General features: G+C 43.6%; 2 protein-coding genes across 13 annotated transcripts in view; one reads left to right on the top strand and one right to left on the bottom strand.

Moving 5' to 3' along the window:
* The window catches only part of LNX1 (ligand of numb-protein X 1), a 197386-nt gene extending 185753 nt beyond the window's left edge, over positions 1-11633 (top strand). For all 5 annotated transcript variants that reach the window (XM_034411317.3, XM_060690821.2, XM_087875323.1 and 2 more), the window contains 2 exons: positions 9518-9676; positions 11480-11633. In XM_034411317.3, the coding sequence (XP_034267208.2) occupies positions 9518-9676; positions 11480-11615 (295 nt within the window). In that variant the 3' untranslated portion in view covers positions 11616-11633. The remainder of the gene's footprint in view (positions 1-9517; positions 9677-11479) is intronic.
* Positions 11634-12607: 974 nt separating this feature from the next.
* Positions 12608-19329, bottom strand: part of FIP1L1 (factor interacting with PAPOLA and CPSF1) — a 44718-nt gene continuing 37996 nt past the window's right edge. For 4 of the 8 annotated variants that reach the window (XM_087875330.1, XM_087875328.1, XM_087875325.1 and 1 more), the window contains 3 exons: positions 17503-17716; positions 15305-15445; positions 12608-12931 (listed from right to left, as the gene is read on the bottom strand). In XM_087875330.1, the coding sequence (XP_087731456.1) occupies positions 12781-12931; positions 15305-15445; positions 17503-17716 (506 nt within the window). In that variant the 3' untranslated portion in view covers positions 12608-12780. The remainder of the gene's footprint in view (positions 12932-15304; positions 15446-17502; positions 17717-19329) is intronic. The other 4 variants (XM_087875331.1, XM_087875327.1, XM_087875329.1 and 1 more) reach the window with 1 other exon arrangement.

Below are 19329 nucleotides of genomic sequence, written 5' to 3'. Positions count from 1 at the left end.
GAATTGTTAGAGTTTTACAGTTCTACATATAGTCAGCTACGACTAATGGAGTAAAATCCACAGGGAATCCTAAATCTTTTACCTAGTTCTACATACCATGCTACTTTATGCCCATCAAGTATCAGCCTGAACTATGGATAGAATTTATCTTATTCATTTTCCCTATTAAACTACTGGCTTACAAACGAGTGGGTTATACCAGTGGTGGGTTCCTCCCGGTCCGGTCCGGTTCGGCCGAGCCGGTAGCAGTGACGATATGATGTCACCGAACCGGTTCTCCCCCCCTGCCCTCCCCCCCACCCCCCATGTTATTCTTACCTTTTATTTGGTCCCACCCCCAATCTATTGCTGCCTCCTGAGTCCCAGCTGATGACTAGAGGGAAAAAACCTGTTTAAACTCTTGCAGCGGGGCTTCAAAGGGCCGTCCTACAGCTGATCAGTGTTAAAAGCAAACAAATGAGTCGGGTCGTAAGTGCGAGGACTGGTCGTAAGTTCGAGGACCTTCCAGGAATTACTCTGACCAGCTAGCCACGCCCACCTAGTCACATGACCTCCAAGCCACACCCACAAAATAAGCCACGCCCACCGAACCGGTAGTAAAAAAAATTAGAACCCACCCCTGGGTTATACCAGTGACGAGAATTAAAATTAGAACTGAAGAAACAAAGAAACCAACATTTAAGGAGAAGTGAGTACTGTAAATAAAAGTGAATTCTTAAGAGAGAGAGCTGGAGATGGGAAAAGGAAAAAAAAATGTGAAAACCAAGAAAAACAGTGAAGGGTTAAGAGAGAAAGGAAAAAGAAATACTGATGAGATTTTAAGTAGAGTCAGATCTGGGGAATTATATGAACATGTCCAAGAAGTCAACAGAAGCTGGAGTCAACTCAGAGGAGACTTTAAGAGCTTGTAGATTCTGTAAATACTTAAGAAGGGATCTTGGATAGAAGGATTGGACAGAAAGAGGCAAACACAGAATAAAAGGTAAAGGTAAAGGTAAAGGTTCCCCTCGCACATATGTGCTAGTCGTTCCCGACTCTAGGGGGCGGTGCTCATCTCCATTTCAAAGCTGAAGAGCCAGCGCTGTCTGAAGACATCTCCGTGGTCATGTGGCCGGCATGACTCAACGCCAAAGGCGCACGGAACGCTGTTACCTTCCCACCAAAGGTGGTCCCTATTTTTTCTACTTGCATTTTGTGCGTGCTTTCGAACTGCTAGGTTGGCAGAAGCTGGGACAAGTAACGGGAGCTCACCCCGTTACGCGGCGCTAGGGATTCGAACCGCTGAACTGCCGACCTTTCGATCGACAAGCTCAGCGTCTTAGGCACTAAGCCGCCGCGTCCCTTAAACACAGAATACAGAGCCCCCAAAAAGAAATAGTAACACACAAGTGCGGAGCACAAATGGAGAACTCACGGCCTTTTAATTATTAGCAAGCTTACCTTTAATCGCTTGTTGCTCGATACCATAACTAGAGTTTCACAAGTTCCTCACCCCATACGTGTTACAGGATACCTAAGTTTAGCAAGGATCAGATTAAACAGTTTAAATGCTGGCTTGAAATTGTAAACAACAAATGTTGCCCTCAGCACACCGACAGGAAATGTGGTAATGCTCAACATTATCTTTATTTTATAAGAAAGGTATAACATTACCTTATTGCTTCCTGGGGAATTTTTAACAGTTGAATTTTTAACATTTAGCAATAGCATGGCACAATCCCTTTCATTATTATTGGAGTATGCCTTATTCACGGAGGGAATTGTTCAAAATTATTTTGCACAAAATTTGGAAAGTGTGCGTGTGCTTTAATTCCCGTATCCTCAAAGAAAGATTTTGCTTTCTTCACACCAGCCGCAAATTTTACTGGGGCTCCTTCTTCCCATGCCAAACGATGTATGTACTGGTTTCTCCATCCTTCCCCTATCTCTATGGGCTCTTTTACTGAAGGAAAATTACCCGCCATGTCAGGTTTGGAAACAGGAAATTCATTGTAATCGTATCTCCAGCTGCAGCACTCACAGAAAGGAGCCAGTGTGAATGAAAACTAAGGGGAATTAGTATGCTGTACTAGTGTGTTTGGTCTTCAAAAATTCAGATTAACGAGGAACGAGGCAAAAGCTGATTATAATTGACAGGAACAGGGGTGTATTTCTTATTAGCCCTTGCTTATTTGACTAGGCACTCAGAATTCAGTATTTACTTGCTCAACAAAACTGATTATCGCATACTTCAATCTTGCCTTGTGAGTTGTATTGACCGCCTTATTTTTTTTTCCGTTCTTGCTTTTCTGAGTTTTGCGGGCCACATCTGGAAGCCCTTTAAAGCAGGTCTTTTCGCCAGAATATGCATCACATTAATACACATTAACTCATTTCCCCTTTGTCTAAGAATGTAACCTCTTAGGAGCAGAGTTCCCATTTTGGGCTACGAAGGGCAACTGATCGTCCAGGAGAAGCTGAGGAAAGGTTAAGTAGGCCTCAAGGATATTTTCTTTTTTTTTTTTTTCTTTTGTTATTGAACTGTCTTGGGAGAAATAAGGGTCTTATTAACTGTGTATTTCAGGCTGGAAATCTTTTGGGAATTATTTGACATGCGTTGATTGTCATTCCAATGTAAAGGTAAAGGTTCCCCTCGCGCATATGTGCTAGTCGTTCCTGACTCTAGGGGGTGGCGCACATCTCCGTTTCAAAGCCGAAGAGCCAGCGCTGTCAGAAGACGTCTCCGTGGTCATGTGGCTGGCATGACTCAACGCCAAAGGCGCACAGAACGCTGTTACCTTCCCACCAAAGGTGGTGCCTATTTTTCTACTTGCATTTTTTTTTACGTGCTTTCGAACTGCTAGGTTGGCAGAAGCTGGGACAAGTCACGGGAGCTCACCCCGTTACGCGGCACTAGGGATTCGAACCGCCGAACTGCCGACCTTTCGATCGACAAGCTCAGCGTCTTAGCCACTGAGCTGCCGCGTCATACCAAAGGCACCTTCAAAAAAAAGTGCACTTTACAAATCAATACAAAAAAAGAAAGATTTGCAGTACAGGCAGCCCTCAACTTGCAATAGTTCGTTTAATGACCATTCAAAGTTACAATGGCACTGAAAAAAGTGATTTAGCGCCGTTTTCCCCACACTTTACAACCACAGCAGCAACCCCACGGTCACATGATCAAAATTCAGATGCTTGGCCACTGACTCATATTTATGACGGTTGCAGTGTCTGGGGTCACATGATTATCTTTTGCGACCTTCTGACAAGCAGAGTCAGTGGGGAAAACCTGGTTCACTTAACAACTTTGTTACGAATTTAACAACTGCAGTGATTCATTTAATGACTCTGGCAAATAAGTTTGTAAAACGGGACAAAGCTCACTTATTTTTATTTATTCTATTTATTTGTTTTAATTTGTATATCGCCCTTCTCCAGCAGGACTGAGGGTGGTGAACAGCCAGAATAAAACAGAACATACAAAATTTAAAAACAGTTTAAAAGTAATTAAATATTTTTGGCCGCAATTTAAAACAACCCAACTAAAATCAATTAAATTTCACCAAAATTGTGGGATCAAGCCAGCCCGGCTAGGTGAAATAAATAAGTTTTCAGGGCCCGACGAAAAGTCCGGAGGTCTGGTATTGTACGTATCTCTGGGGGGAGGTTGTTCCAGAGGACGGGCGCCTCCACAGAGAAGGCTCTCCCCCTGGGGGTTGCCAGCCGACACTGTCTGGCGGACGGCACCCTGAGGAGGCCCTCCAGGCCTTCCTGTCCTCTACCATCCCTCGGAGTCCATTTAAGCTCACGCCGACTGCTTCAGTGACTCCATCCAGCCACCTCGTTCTCTGCCGTCCCTTTCTTCTTTTGCCCTCAAGCATTAGGCTCTTCTCCAGTGAGTCCTTCCTTCCTTCTCATTAGGTGCCAAAATATTTGAGTTTCATCTTCAGGATTTGGCCTTCTAAAGAGCAGTCAGGGTTGATCTCCTCTAGGACTGACCGGTTTGATCGCCTTGCAGTCCAAGGGACTCGCAGGAGTCTTCTCCAGCACCAGAGTTCAAAGGCCTCAATTCTTTGGTGCTCAGCCTTCCTTATGGTCCAACTTTCACAGCCATACATTGCAACTGGGAAAACCATAGCCTTAACTACACTACACTGCACTATACTTTGTTGTTGTTAGTTGCGAAGTCATGTCCGACCCATCGCGACCCCATGGACAACGTTCCTCCAGGCCTTCCTGTCATCTACCATCCCCTGGAGTCTATTTAAGCTCATGCCAACTGCTTCAGTGACTCCATCCAGCCACCTCGTTCCCTGCCGTCCCCTTCTTCTTTTGCCCTCAGTCTTTCCCAGCATTAGGCTCTTCTCCAGTGAGTCCTTCCTTCCTTCTCATTAGGTGCCAAAGTATTTGAGTTTCATCTTCAGGATCTGGCCTTCTAAAGAGCAGTCAGGGTTGATCTCCTCTAGGACCGACCGGTTTGATCGCCTTGCAGTCCAAGGGACTCGCAGGAGTCTTCTCCAGCACCAGAGTTCAAAGGCCTCAATTCTTTGGTGCTCAGCCTTCCTTATGGTCCAACTTTCACAGCCATACATTGCAACTGGGAAAACCACAGCCTTAACTACACTACACTGCACTATACTTTGTTGTTGTTAGTTGCGAAGTCATGTCCGACCCATCGCGACCCCATGGACAACGTTCCTCCAGGCCTTCCTGTCATCTACCATCCCCTGGAGTCTATTTAAGCTCATGCCAACTGCTTCAGTGACTCCATCCAGCCACCTCATTCTCTGCCGTCCCCTTTTTCTTTTGCCCTCAATCTTTCCCAGCATTAGGCTCTTCTCCAGGGAGTCCTTCCTTCTCATTAGGTGGCCAAAGTATTTGAGTTTCATCTTCAGGATCTGGCCTTCTAAAGAGCAGTCAGGGTTGATCTCCTCTAGGACCGACCGGTTTGATTGCCTTGCAGTCCAAGGGACTCGCAGGAGTCTTCTCCAGCACCAGAGTTCAAAGGCCTCAATTCTTTACTCTCAGCCTTCCTTATGGTCCAACTTTCACAGCCATAAATTGCAACTGGGAAAACCATAGTCTTGATTACACTACACTACACTACACTACACTACACTACACCATTACATTACATTACATTACATTACATTACATTACATTACATTACATTACATTACATTATATTATATTATATTATATTATATTATATTATGCCTGCCTGGGTCTTTTCAGAATAAGGGATTCTTTTCATTGTTTTCTCTACTTAACCTATTTCTCCCGCCCAGGACTCAGTGAAGCAAGATACAATCTCCAGCATGAACACTGACAAGAATGTTCCTTAGCAGAACATTTATTTTATCCATGCTAGAGGGGAGAACATGGAGTACTTCACTTATGCAACAGCCTACAAGAACATCTAAACAATGACTCACTAAAGACCGAACGAGACATTCCATCTCGATGGAATGGTTTAGTCTTCCGCTTTGAAGCCTCGAAGGCCTAGAAGCATTAGCCAAGCGAGTCCCAGTCATTAAAGGAGCTAGACTTTTTGCCATCTCCAAAACACACGCACAGGAGCTTTGGGTGTGTCACTGCTCTTAAGATGTCTTAAGTTTTCAAAGAGACCCGGCTGTGGTCTTTTTTGCACTTTTCATTACCCTGGGGCCAAAATGGAAGTGAGTCCCAATCCTATCGGTTTTTCTCTTCCCTTAATTTATAGAAAATATAACAGTTGCACTTGCGTACACCTCCTTCTCTTTCTCTCTCTCTCTCTTTCCCTCCCTCTCTCTCTTTTCCTCCCTCTCTTTCTCTCTTTCCCTCTCTCCCTCTCTCTCTGTTTCTCTCGCTTTCCCTCTCTCTTTCCCTCCCTCTGTCTCTCTTTCCCTCCCTCTCTCTTTTCCTCCCTCTTTCTCTTTCCCTCTCTCTCTGTTTCTCTTGCTTTCCCTCTCTCTTTCCCTCCCTCTCTCTCTCTTTCCCTCCCTCTCTCTCTTTCTCTCTCTTTCCCTCTCTCTCTGTTTCTCTCTCTTTCCCTCACTCTCTTTCTTTCCCTCCCTCTCTCTTTCCCTCTCTCCCTCTCTCTCTGTTTCTCTTTCCCTCTCTCTCTTTCCCTCCCTCTCTCGTTTTCCCTCCCTCCCTCTTTCCATTTCTCTTTCCCTCAGTCTCTCTCTTTCTCTCTTTCTTTCTTTCCCTCCCTCCCTCTCGTTTTTCTCTTTCCCTCTCTCTTTCCCTCTGCCCCCTCTGTTTCTCTCTCTTTTCCTCCCTCCCTTTCTCTCTCTCTTTCCTTCCCTCCCTCTCTCTCTCTGCGTTTCTCTTTCCCTCCCACTCTTTCCCTCACCTCACCCCATCTCTGTTTCTCTCTCTTTCTCTCTTTCCCTCCCTCCCTCCCTATCTCTCTCTGCGTTTCTTTCCCTCCCTCTTTCTCTCTGTCCCTCCCTCTCTGTTTCTCTCTCTTTCCCTCACTCTCTCTCTTTTCCTCCCTCCCTCCCTCTGCATTTCTCTTTCCCTCCCTCTGTCTCTTTCTCTCTTTCTCTTTCCCTCCCTCCTTCCCTCTCCTTGTTTTTCTGTTTCCCTCTTTCCCTCTGCCCCCTCTGTTCCTCGCTTTCTCTCTCTCTCTCTCTCTCTTTCCATCCCTCTTTCCCTCTCTCTCCCTATCTGTTTCTCTCTCTCTCTCTCTTTCTCTCCCTCACTCTGTTTCTCTCTTTTCCTCCCTCTTTCTCTTTCCATCCCTCCCTCTCTCTTTCCCTCTGCTCCGTTTCTCTCTCTGTTTCTCTCTCTTTCTCTCCCTCCCTCTGTTCCTTTCCCTCCCTCTCTTTCTTCGTTTTTCCTTCCCTCTCTTTCCCTCTCTCCCTCCCTCCCTCCCTCCCTCCCTCTCTCTCTCTCTCTCTCTCTCTCTCTCTCACACACACACACACACACACACACACACACACACACACACACACACACACCTCTTCTTTTTTGTGAGGTGGGAGAGGGCTGAAGCCAGGAAACATTTGTCTGCTTTGTTCCCTTTCCAAAGTTGGTTAAAACTGAATTCTTCAGAGCGCATTTAGAAATGAGGGGTGGGTGCATTTAATGGCTTGGTGTTGTTTACATTTCATTGTAGAGTTTTAATTTTTTTTTTCTGTTTTACTGTTGTAAGCAAGGGGTCTGGACTAGTCTGGTGACATAGTAGTCTAATAAATACAGTTGTTTCTTCTCCTCACTCTTAAGGTTAAGCCCCTATACTCAAAAGCCCCAATACTCAAGAGGCATAGAATTGTAGAATTGTTAGATTATCGCGCACGGATTGCCTCTCAAAAGTTTGATAGTCTCCAATGTTAGTAAATTAAACTATACAGTTGTTTATAAAATACTATTAAGTTCTAGAAGTCAACACATGTCTTGTGATTAGGCACAATCTTGTGACTTCCTACTACCAAAAATAGCTATCAATAATAGTGAAATCCTGACATTGGATCCTGACCTTGGTAAATCTGGTGCAGTGGTGGATTTCAATTTTTTTTACTACCGGTTCTGTGGGCGTGGTATGGTGGGCGTGGCATGGCATGGCTTGGTGGGCGTGGCTTGGTGGGCATGGCAGGGGAAGGATACTGTAAAATCTCCATTCCCACCCCACTCTAGGGGAAGGATTCTGTAAAATCTCCATTCTCTCCCCACTCCAGGGGAAGGATACTGCAAAATCTCCATTCCCACCCCACTCCAGGGGAAGGATACTGCAAAATCTCCATTCCCACCCTACTCCAGGGGAAGGATACTGCAAAATCCCCATTTCCTCCCGATCAGCTGGGACTTGGGAGGCAGAGAATAGATGGGGGTGGGGCCAGTCAGAATTTTTACTACCGGTTCTCCGAACTACTCAAAATTTCCGCTACTGGTTCTCCAGAACTGGTCAGAACCTGCTGAAACCCATTTGCGACTGTATGAAAAGTGGAATTCAGAATGCTGGAAACCCCACACAGATGGTAAACGAATAAAACTAGAGGCATGAAAAAGAGCCAACAGGCACCTGCTTTTCACATTAGAAGCCAGCCAATGTATTATACAAACATTATACATTTATATATTCTGCCAGCAGGTGAATATTTCTAGTTCTCAAGGGCCTAATCTACAGTACTATAAAAACCCTGCAGAACAGAGCCAAAGTCTGTTGCCTTAAAAAAAGAAAACTGTGTTTTTTTGTTTTTAAATGACTCCAATTTCAAGGCAAAGCACGGAGTGCTGCTACTTTTAAAAGATAGAAATAGAAATTACAACAGAGAATGCAATACTGCAAGCTTTTGGGTACGTAGAATGCTGAATTACAAGTAATATTTGGTTTACAATGGGTTGCTTAGCGACCCTTTGAAATTACGACATCCACCAAAGGTATTTATGACCTGGATACAAAGCTCTGATAGCTGGACTCCCTTGTGCCGATGTATTGCATTGTGACCGTTCAGCAAATGGCCCATATTTTCGGATGTTTGCAGCATCCTGCGGTCATGTGACTGCAATTTATTATTACTTTTTTGCTGGCAAAGTTTCTGGCAAAAAGAGCCCACGGGAGGCAGGGGGTTCACTTAGTGACTGCCACAAGAAATGGGTCAGACAGATGGATGCTGCAACTTACAACCTTCCTGATGTACGACAGAAATTCCAGGATCCATAACTGTCGTTAAATTGAGGACCACCCGTAAGCCTATGAACAGCACTACTAAATGGATCTTAATCCGAACTGCAAATCATTTAAAGTCTGCTATGGCTAAGAAGCAAATAAGCAAAATGTAAGTAATGAACATTCTAGAACAGTGATGGCTAACCTTTTTGCCATCGCGTGCCAGGAGGGGGGGGGCAGGGGGGGCACGTGCGTACGTGCCCACACCCATAATTCTATGAGCCCTGCCACCGCGCATGCGTGCACGACTCCCCCTCCCCTGCTCCTGGCACGCAATGGCCCCGTAGGCCCGTTTTTCTCTCTCAGCTGGCTCCAGAGCCTCTCTAGGAGTCTGGGGAGGGCGAAAACGGACTACCCTCCCTTCCAGAGGCCAGAAATGGCTTGTTTGCCAACTTCCGGTGGGACCATAAGTTGGCAAACAGGCCGTTTTCGGCCTCCAGAGGACCTCCGGGGGTAGGGGGTGGGGAAGGCCATTTTTGCCCTCCCCAGATTCCTAGAGAGGCTCTGGAGGCTGGGGACAGCAAAAAATGGGCCTTCCAGTCCCACCAGAAGTTGGCAAACGGGCCGTTTCTGGCCTCTGGAGGGTCTCCGGGGAGTGGGGTGGGGAAGGCTGTTTTCGCCCTCCCCAGACTCCTAGAAAAGCTCTGGAGCCAGGTGAGAGAGAAAAACGGGCCTCCCCCCGTCCCAGGCCCTCCGGAGGCAGGAAACAACCTGTTTCCCTACTTCTGGTGGGCCCACGTGTGTCTGAGCTGAGCTCACGTGCCCACTGATATGGCTACGCGTGCCAGTTGTGGCAGGCATGCCATAGGTTCACCATCACGGTTCTAGAACTTTAAGGTAGAAATATGACTTAAATGGAATGCTTTTTTTTTGTAGGTCTTTGTACAGCTACAAAGAAATTGTGTTGCGAAGAAATACAGCAGGAAGTCTTGGCTTCAGTATAGTGGGAGGTTATGAAGAAAACAGTGGAAACAGACCGTTCTTTATCAAATCCATTGTGGAAGGGACTCCAGCATATAATGATGGAAGAATCAGGTAATAAACACATACTGATTAAAAGCAAATTCTGTCATCTCTCTGAGGTTGCCTTTGATCAAATTAAGGCCATGAAGCATCTTGCTCTGTACTGTCTATGTTGAAAACCTTTTTTCCAGGATTGTTAACAAAAATGTTCCCCATTTTTACTTGTGGATGTAAGCACTATTGTTTTCCAAGGACCCTTCCCTTACTATCTGCACCATTTCTAAGGGAATAATCTATGAACGTGTTTCATTCACTGCAAAATTTGTGATCGGATTTAAAGCTATGCCAGGGGTTGGCAACCTGCGGCTCTGGAGCCGCATGTGGCTCTTTCATCCCTCTGCTACGGCTCCTTGTCGCCAGTCAGCTCCACAATTGATAGGGCTTTCAGTTAGGATAGGTAGAGGAAAAAAGACGCCGCGCTAGAAGACATTATGGTGGGGGGATCCGGACTTCCGGTTGGCTCCACAATTGAACAGGCCTTTGTGGCTTTAAGGTTGCCGACCCCTGACCTATGGCAACTGCCTTCTTTGATTATAGAATAGTTCTCACCCAGTCGAAAATGAATCTGAATAAGAGATCCTACTTAATACCACTTTCTTTGCAAATGTTTAGTGTTTTGTACCAAACAAGGAATGGATGGAAACTGCATCTCCTACCCAAGAGAATCATTGCTAGCTTTTTTTATCTAGGCTACAGAAATAGACATAAGAAAGTGAATGCTGATTTTAGAATTAGATAGTTAACATTTTATCCAGAGCAATTGAATTTTTTTAACAACTTGTTTTACTATTCATCCTGCTTACCTGAGCTTTTGATCCCCGACACACATAATTGTGTTAAACCAGACAATTGATACAATAATTGATAGTGAGACACATCGTGAGAATACATGCACCTGGGAGCAAAAGTGTCCCAGGAAGTGTGGGGCACTGATGCTCAGGGGCATTGTTCATCTGGGGTGATGCCTCCCCTTGAAAGCAGAATTAGCATTGTTGTTAAGTCTTCCAGAAGCCAGTTAAGCGATGAGAACTGCGACATTGTCAGCAGTGCGTTACGCAATTTTAATATAAACTTTATCTTACTGTTGAAGAGGTTGTTCTATAATTGTTGTTTGAACTGCCAAGAATCTGAAGATGTGACAGTTTATAAATGAAATAAATGGGTGAGCTAATTTTGCATCTAGTGAATGTTAACACGTTGAGTCCAAGGTTCAGGCATATCTTCACAATCTCTTTGCCTCACTTGGGCGAAGTAGGAAACACATTCTGAGGACGCCAAATATCCTGAAATACCAAAATATTGTACGGCGACAGTGTTTCCACTTATAGGAAATGAAAGTGATGGCTTCAACCAATGGCTTCAACAGGAACACTCCCCAAGGAATGATTATGCATCAAAATAGGTTCAATTTTATACGGTGCAATAAAAGAGCATCTGAAGTGATTCTTGCGTTGGGTTCTGATGCAGATCTGAGGTGATCAGGTTTGATTAAATACTCTTCGGAAAGCTCCTTAATAAATATGAGAACTTTGGCAATTCCGAACACCAAACATTTGCAAAATAATCACCCCAAAGAGGCAACTGGACTTTCTGGTTTTTCTTTGAAGACGTTTCGCTTCTCATCCAAGAAGCTTCTTCGGCGCTCTCAAAAAAAAAAACCCAGAAAGTCGTTGCCTCTTGAAAAAGCACCTTTGGGACAACCATGACCTGGATGACTGAGAAGCTCCATAGACATTTGCAAAATAAAGAAAACTGTCTTGGAATTGCAGATGAGCCTAACTTAAGTTTTATTTGCTCCCTCCCTTCCCCTTCCAGGTGTGGTGACATCCTCCTTGCAGTAAACGGCAGGAATATCTCAGGAATGGCGCATGCCTCTTTGGCAAGGATGCTAAAAGAACTGAAGGGGAAACTTACTCTCACTATTGTATCCTGGCCTGGCACCTTTTTATAAATCTGTGAAACAAATAAATCCGTGTACTTTTTTTTTGGTAGCAAAGTATCGATGTGCATTATGTAAGTAGAAGTGTCTTAAAATGCTCCATAGTACATGTTTGGGGGAGAAAACACATGCTCTCTTTAAAACTATGGAAAGCTACTGGTATCAATCAAGGTACACAACTTATTGTGAATATGTTTCAACCTGGTGTTTTTATAACTGTTTCACCTGCTCTTTAGATAAAGAAGGAAACAACTTTACCTAATTTGAAAGTGATTTCAGAAACAGAAACAGTTTTCTAATGATTACGCTTGACAGCATCTATGCAAGACGTAGAAGGCTGGCTGATGAATCTATTAATTTCCCTTTTTGTGCTCAGTAAAAGCAGTCTTTTTTTAAGACATTTTTTTTTCTTTCCAATATATTATAATCGTGTATTTTATTTCTACTATTAAATTAATTGTAATTTGTAAAGCCAGATTAATTTAATTAAAAAAGAGGACAAAAATACTCAATTTTGCATGCATGAAATTTTCTAATTCATGAAATCAACCATTTCATCTGAGCGTTTTATTTTACTCAGTGTTTATCCTTCCATTTTGGGTTGGGCTCTTCTAAACCAGCATCCTAGTGGCAATGGTAAGGAGCAGTATAAGCAAAGAATAAAGCCAGAAAGTGCCTGGTTTATCTACAATGAACTACCCACAACTGAATGATCAAATACAGGAGACATATTACACCTGGAGACTTTTGACACATTATGGATTTCTAGCCAAGATATGCTAACTTTTTATTTAAAACGTATTTACTTATCTAAAGGGCTAAATGAAACACTGGTTCATCCTTCAGAAAATAGTGTGAAACTGCCATGTGTGAAAGCCTCTGTATTACTTCTGTACTTTCCACTTTGATGAATCTTGGATTAAATGCAAGCAATCTCAGTGACCAAACGCAACTTTTCGGCAACGTCTTCACCGTCCCAATGGCATAAAGACGAAACGGCCTGCTTTTTAACATGAAAAAATTCACTCTTTTATTTTCAAAAACCCAAATTAAACGTATGCTTTTCTACTAACAGAACAAGATTAAGAGCAACATTTTAAGACCCAGAAAAATAATTAGATTTAGAGCAATCTATTTCTGGCATTAATATAAGCAAGTAGGCAAAAATATCGCATGCCTATTCTGCAGGGGCAGCTTCAGTGTTTTCCTGTTCGGAGGCAGGTTCGCCGCCACCCATTTCTTTTCCTTCTTTGCTCTTTTTTGACTTTTTATGTTTATGCCTCCTGTGGCTCTCTCCTTCTTCACTATCATGGCGGCGCCGGCTGTTACTAGGGAGAGAAAAGAGGGGAGGGGGAAAAAAAGGACAAAAAATAAAAATAAAAATTAATGGCGTCTCAGATTGAGTGCCATCACCTTGCTTCTCAAGCTCAAACAGGGGTCTCCAACCTTGGCAACTTTAAGCCTGGAGGACTTCAACTCCCAGAATTCCCCAGCCAGCTTTGCTTTGAATTCTGGGAGTTGAAGTCCGCCAGGCTTAAAGTTGCCAAGGTTGGAGACCCCATTATAAAACTAATTATGTAGTCTATGCAATGATGTCATCGAATGAGCTTCCCTCATCATCAAATCAAAACCAGAAAAGGGGCTGAAGATAAACTCTGATATTAAGCTTCTCTTGGGATTTTTCCATTTGACACCAATAACTGTACTTAAAATTAAATACATGTCCCCGATGAAGAGGCCAGCATTATTCTACAAAGGGGAAGTTACCGATCTCACAGGATTTCCATTCACAAAGATAGACTTAAAATTGTTTTACAATTAAACAATTGTTTAATTGTAATGTTCTTGAGAACAAAAATAAAAATCTTGAGATTTTTATTTTTCATTTTTTACTATAAACTAAAGGTAGTCCATTTAGTGACCATTCGAAGTTACGATTGACAGTGGAAAAGGTGACTTTTGACCATTTTTCACACTTACGACCGTTGCAGCATCCTGATGGTCACATGATCAAAATTTGGATGCTTCACAACTGACTCATATTTATGACGGTTGCAGTGTCCCAGGTTTATGTGATCCAATTTTGCGACTTGCCAGCAAAGTCAATGGGGAAGGCCAGATTCACTTAACAACCGTGTTGCTAACTTAACAGTTACAGTGATTCACTTAACGAATGTGGCAAGAAAGGGTTGTAAAATGAGGCAAAACTCACTTAACAAATGTTTCAGTTAGCAACGTAAATTTTGGGCTCTGCTGTGGTCGTAATTGGAGGATTACCTGAGCTCACTCTCTCACACACAGGGCCATAGAACATGTAGATTATTCCAATGAGAGTTTTTAAAAGGTGATTTTAACAAACGTCTCGCTTAGCAACAGAAATTTTGGCCTCAATTGTGGTGTTTAGCAAAGGGAGGCAAGAAGTGGAAATGTTTCACTTGGCAAATAAGCAAAGGACATTAAAAAGACTGCCGCTTTATTGGTCAGTCTGTCCTCACAGACAAGGTAAAGCTGGGGTGTTAAACTCAAGGCCCGGATTCGGCCCACGAGGTGCTTAGATCTGCCCGCGGGGCCACTCTGGAAACAGCGAAGGACCAACCCGCGGGGCCTCTGCTAGCGAAATGGAGCTCGGGAGGGCTCCGTTTTTGCTGGCAGAGGGTTGCAGGAGGCCATCGCAGCCGAAAAAGGAGCTTGGGAGCCAGTTTTCGCTGGCAGAGTGCTTGGGCCACCACAGGCGCCCCCAACCAGGGTGACATCGAGCTGGCCACACCCTCCCTGGCCACACCCACCACATCCCCGTGAGGTCAAACACAACCCTGATGCGGCCCTCAATAACCATGGCTTAGGACCTGGTTATTTACGGGACTGCCTGCTACCACCAATAGCCTCCCACCGACCAGTACGCTCCCATAGAGAGGGGCTCCTCCGGGTGCCGTCGGCCAAACAATGTCGACTGGCGGCCCCCAGAGGGAGAGCCTTCTCTGTGGGGGCACCTACTATCTGGAACGAGCTCCCCCCGGAGATACGGAGGATCCCGGATCTGCGTACCTTCCGTCGCGCGCTCAAGACGTTCTTATTTCATCAAACTGGTCTGACCTAAGTTTTTCCCCTTTTTAAATGGAAATTTTAAATTTTGGTTTTAAATTATTGGGGTTTTAAATTTTCAGCCAAATTATTTAATTCGTTTTACTTTATTTTAAATTTTGTATTTATATGTTTTATTCTATGGCTGTTCACCGCCCTGAGTCCTTCGGGAGTAGGGCAGTATACAAATTCAATTAAAAAAAAAAAGATGAAATAAGAGTTTGACACCCCTGAGGTAAAGGATTGGGCCCTGATTTTGAAATGAAACACAAATGGGTGCTTTTGCAAAGAGTGGCCAAACACTCGCTCTCCCCCACGGACAGTGGGTCCCATCACTGGCCAGGGATTTTGCCTGCTCTAAACGGCCCGCCGAGACAAATGAACTGAACCTTTCGTTAAAAAGTTCCCAGGATCGCACTAAAAAAGGATTCTGATTCTAACTGTCACCTACGGTCAGATCTCTTTGATTAGATAAAATATTTTACTATCTTTGGGCTTCAGTTTTTGCTAGGGAAAAAAAAAAAAAAAGAAGAGAGAGGGAGGTATTGCGGGACAGCCAACATTTTTATTTTAAGCACCACCTATAAAACAACCATTTGATAGCTTAGTAAGGAACTGACCTCCGTGACGATTTGTGTCTCGTCTCTTCTTTCTCTCGGTGTCTCCTTTCTCGGTGCCGCTCTTCTTTCTCTCGACTTGTCCTATGTCGTTCATAGCCTCTCTCTGCATATTCTCTGTATCTGTATCTCTGCTCCTCATCACTAAGAAGAAAAGAACATTCCTCAAATTAAAGTTAGCAACTCTTGGCTTCTCCCATATAAACCTTACAAGTATGTCCGGGAGGGAGATGAATAGTTGTCTGCCACACCTATTCATCTCCGCTCCCTGCCTTTTATGCCCAGAGCTATGGTGGGACGTCGCCAGGAGCGTTGGCTCTTCCGTCCCAAGGATCAGCCCATAGATTTCCACTGCTCTCCTCTCCTCTGCCTTCTGTGCATCAGGCACTGGACCCAGCTGTTCCTCCTCTTCCTCATCAGCCACCTCCAGAGCTGGGGGCTGTTGACTCTCCACCTGAGGGCTGATGGATGACCCAGGCTCAGCCTCTGTCTCTCTCTCTGACAGCTCCATTCCCTCTTCCGTCTCGGAGCTCTCAGGTTGCCTTGATGCTGACCCTGACTCCCACGCCGCCTCCTCATCCGATTTGGCTGCTGGAGGGGCCGGCTGCCGACAGGCCACAACTAAAAGAAAAGCTTCCTGGACATGGCACTCTACCAAAAGCTAAGGCAGACACTGCAAATTGGGCTTTGGGCTTGTCTGGGTTCAAATGTTAAGGAGAAACAGGTGGACTGGTAGATAGAAAAAAATCCCAAGTTGCAAGGTTATTCTAGATAGCTGGGGAAAAGTACAATACAGCTGTGAGACCTGCCTCAAATTTAAGCCTCTAAATAGAAACGATCCTTGGCTCCATTAGCTGGGAAAGGTATTTTTTTATTAGAAGTCAGGTGCATTGCAGTAATGCATCGCCAGAACTTTTCCCTTCCTTAACTGCCTTCCATTACTGATCTGCCCCCCACCCCCCATGACCAATCAAGTTCCAGCAAGATGTTTTCAGAACAGTCACTGGTATGCAGCTGCATTCTTTTCCCAGCTGGGTGACCTTGAAGCAGCATCTGGGGAGATACAGCCCTTACTTTCGTTTTCCCCCAAGCATTCCCCCTCCCATCCACCTTCCCCAGAGTTCATGGAACCTCATGATAATGAAGCACAGAAGCGAGCATAAGGTGGCAGTTGATATCAGCAATGGCACACTGCTTCAGTAGTCCTACCAATAAAATTAAACCATGACTCTCCAAAGTCTCCCCAGGTGAACCTGGCCTTTTACCAGAGCATAATGTCAATACTTGCTTACAATGTGTGTCATTCATGGAGGTACAACATATTATTCTTTTTAATCTTAGACTCAATTTCACAGGGCACTGAAAAATTGTTAAACTCCATATTTGTTCCAGGATATCATACCTGAATGATCGATGACTCCCAAGCATCCCACTTTCTCTTATTATTCCACAAATGATTATTTTATTAGGCTAAAAGGTCTCTGGATTTTCACTGTCATATGACAGTAGTTTTGCTACGGATGTCAGATAAATTGAGTCACATTAAAAAAGAAAGAAGAAAAATTTTCTCTTCCCTCCTTTTTGGTTAAGTCTGCAAGCAACACAGCATCTTCTCTAGGCCTGGAAGTCATTAAGGTTCATTTCGGCACCCTTGAATGACCAGATCGTTTTGTGCTTTCAATCAAGGTGCCTAAGGAACAGATGTTAAACTGATCTTTATGCCTAAAACACTGACCCTGTAATTTATAACACAAAACATACAAAGTAGAGAAACATTAGTACTAAGCCTCTATAAGAACAAACATTATGGTAATGTATTTTAAACCCAACCCTTAATGCACGTAGCATTTTGAAGCTGAAAAGAAAGAAGAGAATTATTTAAAATAGCACAAATCGCTTTACAAATGAGGAGGACAAAGAATTAGGTCTCCGTATGAGCATTTTGAAGAGGCGATTCCACTCCTTTCTGCGACTTAATAAAATTCACCATCTTAAGTTTTGAGTCTTGTATGCAGTGTTTATTTTTGCACTTCTGGTTTGAATTTGAGATAGCTGGCTAGGCTTTCAGAGAGAAAAGACAAACAAAGGCCGGTCCTTGTCCCCTAAGAATATGCAGCTGCGTGTGAAGTTTGAAAATACATTTTTTTAAAGCAGGCCCTGAACTCCCACTGCAAAGCCTTGGATTAGGTCCTGATACCCACCTATTGAACACACTTGCAGTTGGACTGTGCTCCCGCTCCCGCTCCCGTTCTCGGGTCCGCTCCCGCTCTCTGTCACGATCTCGATCCCGTTCTCGATCTCGATCTCTTTCACGCTCTCTGTCTTTATCTCTTCTGGAATAATAATCCCACTGTTTGGTTGTGTCCATGAGACTAGGCCATGATGGGGCAGAACCTGTAAGGTGCGGAAAGGTGACTAAAGAAAAAAATTCCAGGATTAGAAAACAAAAAAAAAGTTTGAAACGTTTGAAAAGCGTAAAATGAATTGCACTGGGATTATTCCCTATTTTATAAAAGGGAAGCCTAGGATGGAAGGTTAACTGTAAAACCCACCTTGAATGGCGGATTGAATAAAGCTTATAAATTAATTGCTTCCCCTGCCCCATTGTGAATTCTACATCCAGTAGCAATTTCAAAAGTAGTGTCAATATGAGAATCTCTTCCCTTGTTTTATGGTATTATATTTAAAAGTCACATTTGTGTTCTTCTGTAATTGCAGCTGTGCTTATTTACTTTCTTGTACACTGTTTTTCTGAACTTTAAAAGGATAAAGAAAGAGACCCAGATTACCTGCAAAATGTTCCAAGTTTGGCAGATGGGTTTAAAGTGCGCCAAACTAAAAACAAAACATTTTATATTCTGGAGTTTCGACTTAAGCCAAGGATAAGAGGGGGGGGGCTATTTCATGTGGTTTCGAGTATTTTGACATCTGTAAATTAGCATTTGTTGGTTAGACAGGAAGACAGAGAGAACCTCACAGTTCATAAACTGCTCACGTTATTAGAACTGACTAACGGTGAGAGCAAGGATGAGGAAGATTCAAATTAGGAACACATTTAAAGAGACAGGCATTTTAAAAATAAGGCCACTGCTGCCTGCCTAGAAAGCAAATTTGCTGCTAAATTAAAAAAAAAAAAAAAATTGGCATGGAATAATTGTAATTCCCAGACTGCCATGTAATGGCACTGGATTCTCTTAGTGAGGCGCCCAGCCCACCCCAACCACTAAATATAATAGCAAAAGGGTGCATTTCAAGCAAATCTGAAGCCAAGGATTCAAAGGGTGTTAATTTTATAGTTGCTTGTGGCTTGTATTGAAGTGAAACTATCTTTCGTAACTGAATGCAGCTTTGAGGCGGGTTTGTACAGAGGCAAAAAAAGGATGTTTCTTCCAGTATTTGCTACGGGAACTTTAAAAATCCTTCATTAAAAAAAAAATGAAAATATTCCTTGACAATGTTTTATGAAGTAATAGTGATGGGCACCACTCAACAGAAATGATCGTCTTGCCTTGTTGTGTTGTTTTAGGACAAAAAAACCCCCAGATATTTTGATTTCTTCCTGTGCCCTATAGAATAAACTTGATTTGTTTGTTTTGGTTTCTCCTGCTAGAACAGACTTTGTTCAAAATATTCCAAGTTCTCTTACTTGGAATAAAACAGGTTTTTTTTTCCCCATTCAGTACTCACCCAAACCAATTTACTAGGCACTGAGCATTTAAAACCAAACCAACACACTAATAAAGAAAGATCCTAGTCTCTAAATCCTGAAAATGTATAAATAAGTGGAAAGAGTTAACTCAAGCCTCACATTTGTTAATTTTGGCCTTACAAATAGTCCTTGGTTTACAACTATCCCTTTAGTAACAGTTCAAAGTGACAATGGCTTCGGAAAAAATGACTTACAACCTGTCCTCAAAGTTATGACCACTGCACCACCACCCATGGTCCACGTTATTACAATTCTGGTGCTTGGCAATTGGTTGGCATTTATGATGGTTTCAGTGTCCTGATGTCACGTGATCACAGCT

This window comes from Pantherophis guttatus, chromosome 8 (assembly GCF_059756535.1).
Source record: "Pantherophis guttatus breed Tessera chromosome 8, ASM5975653v1, whole genome shotgun sequence".
Lineage (NCBI taxonomy): Eukaryota > Metazoa > Chordata > Lepidosauria > Squamata > Colubridae > Pantherophis > Pantherophis guttatus.
This window is presented reverse-complemented; position numbering and strand designations above follow the sequence as displayed.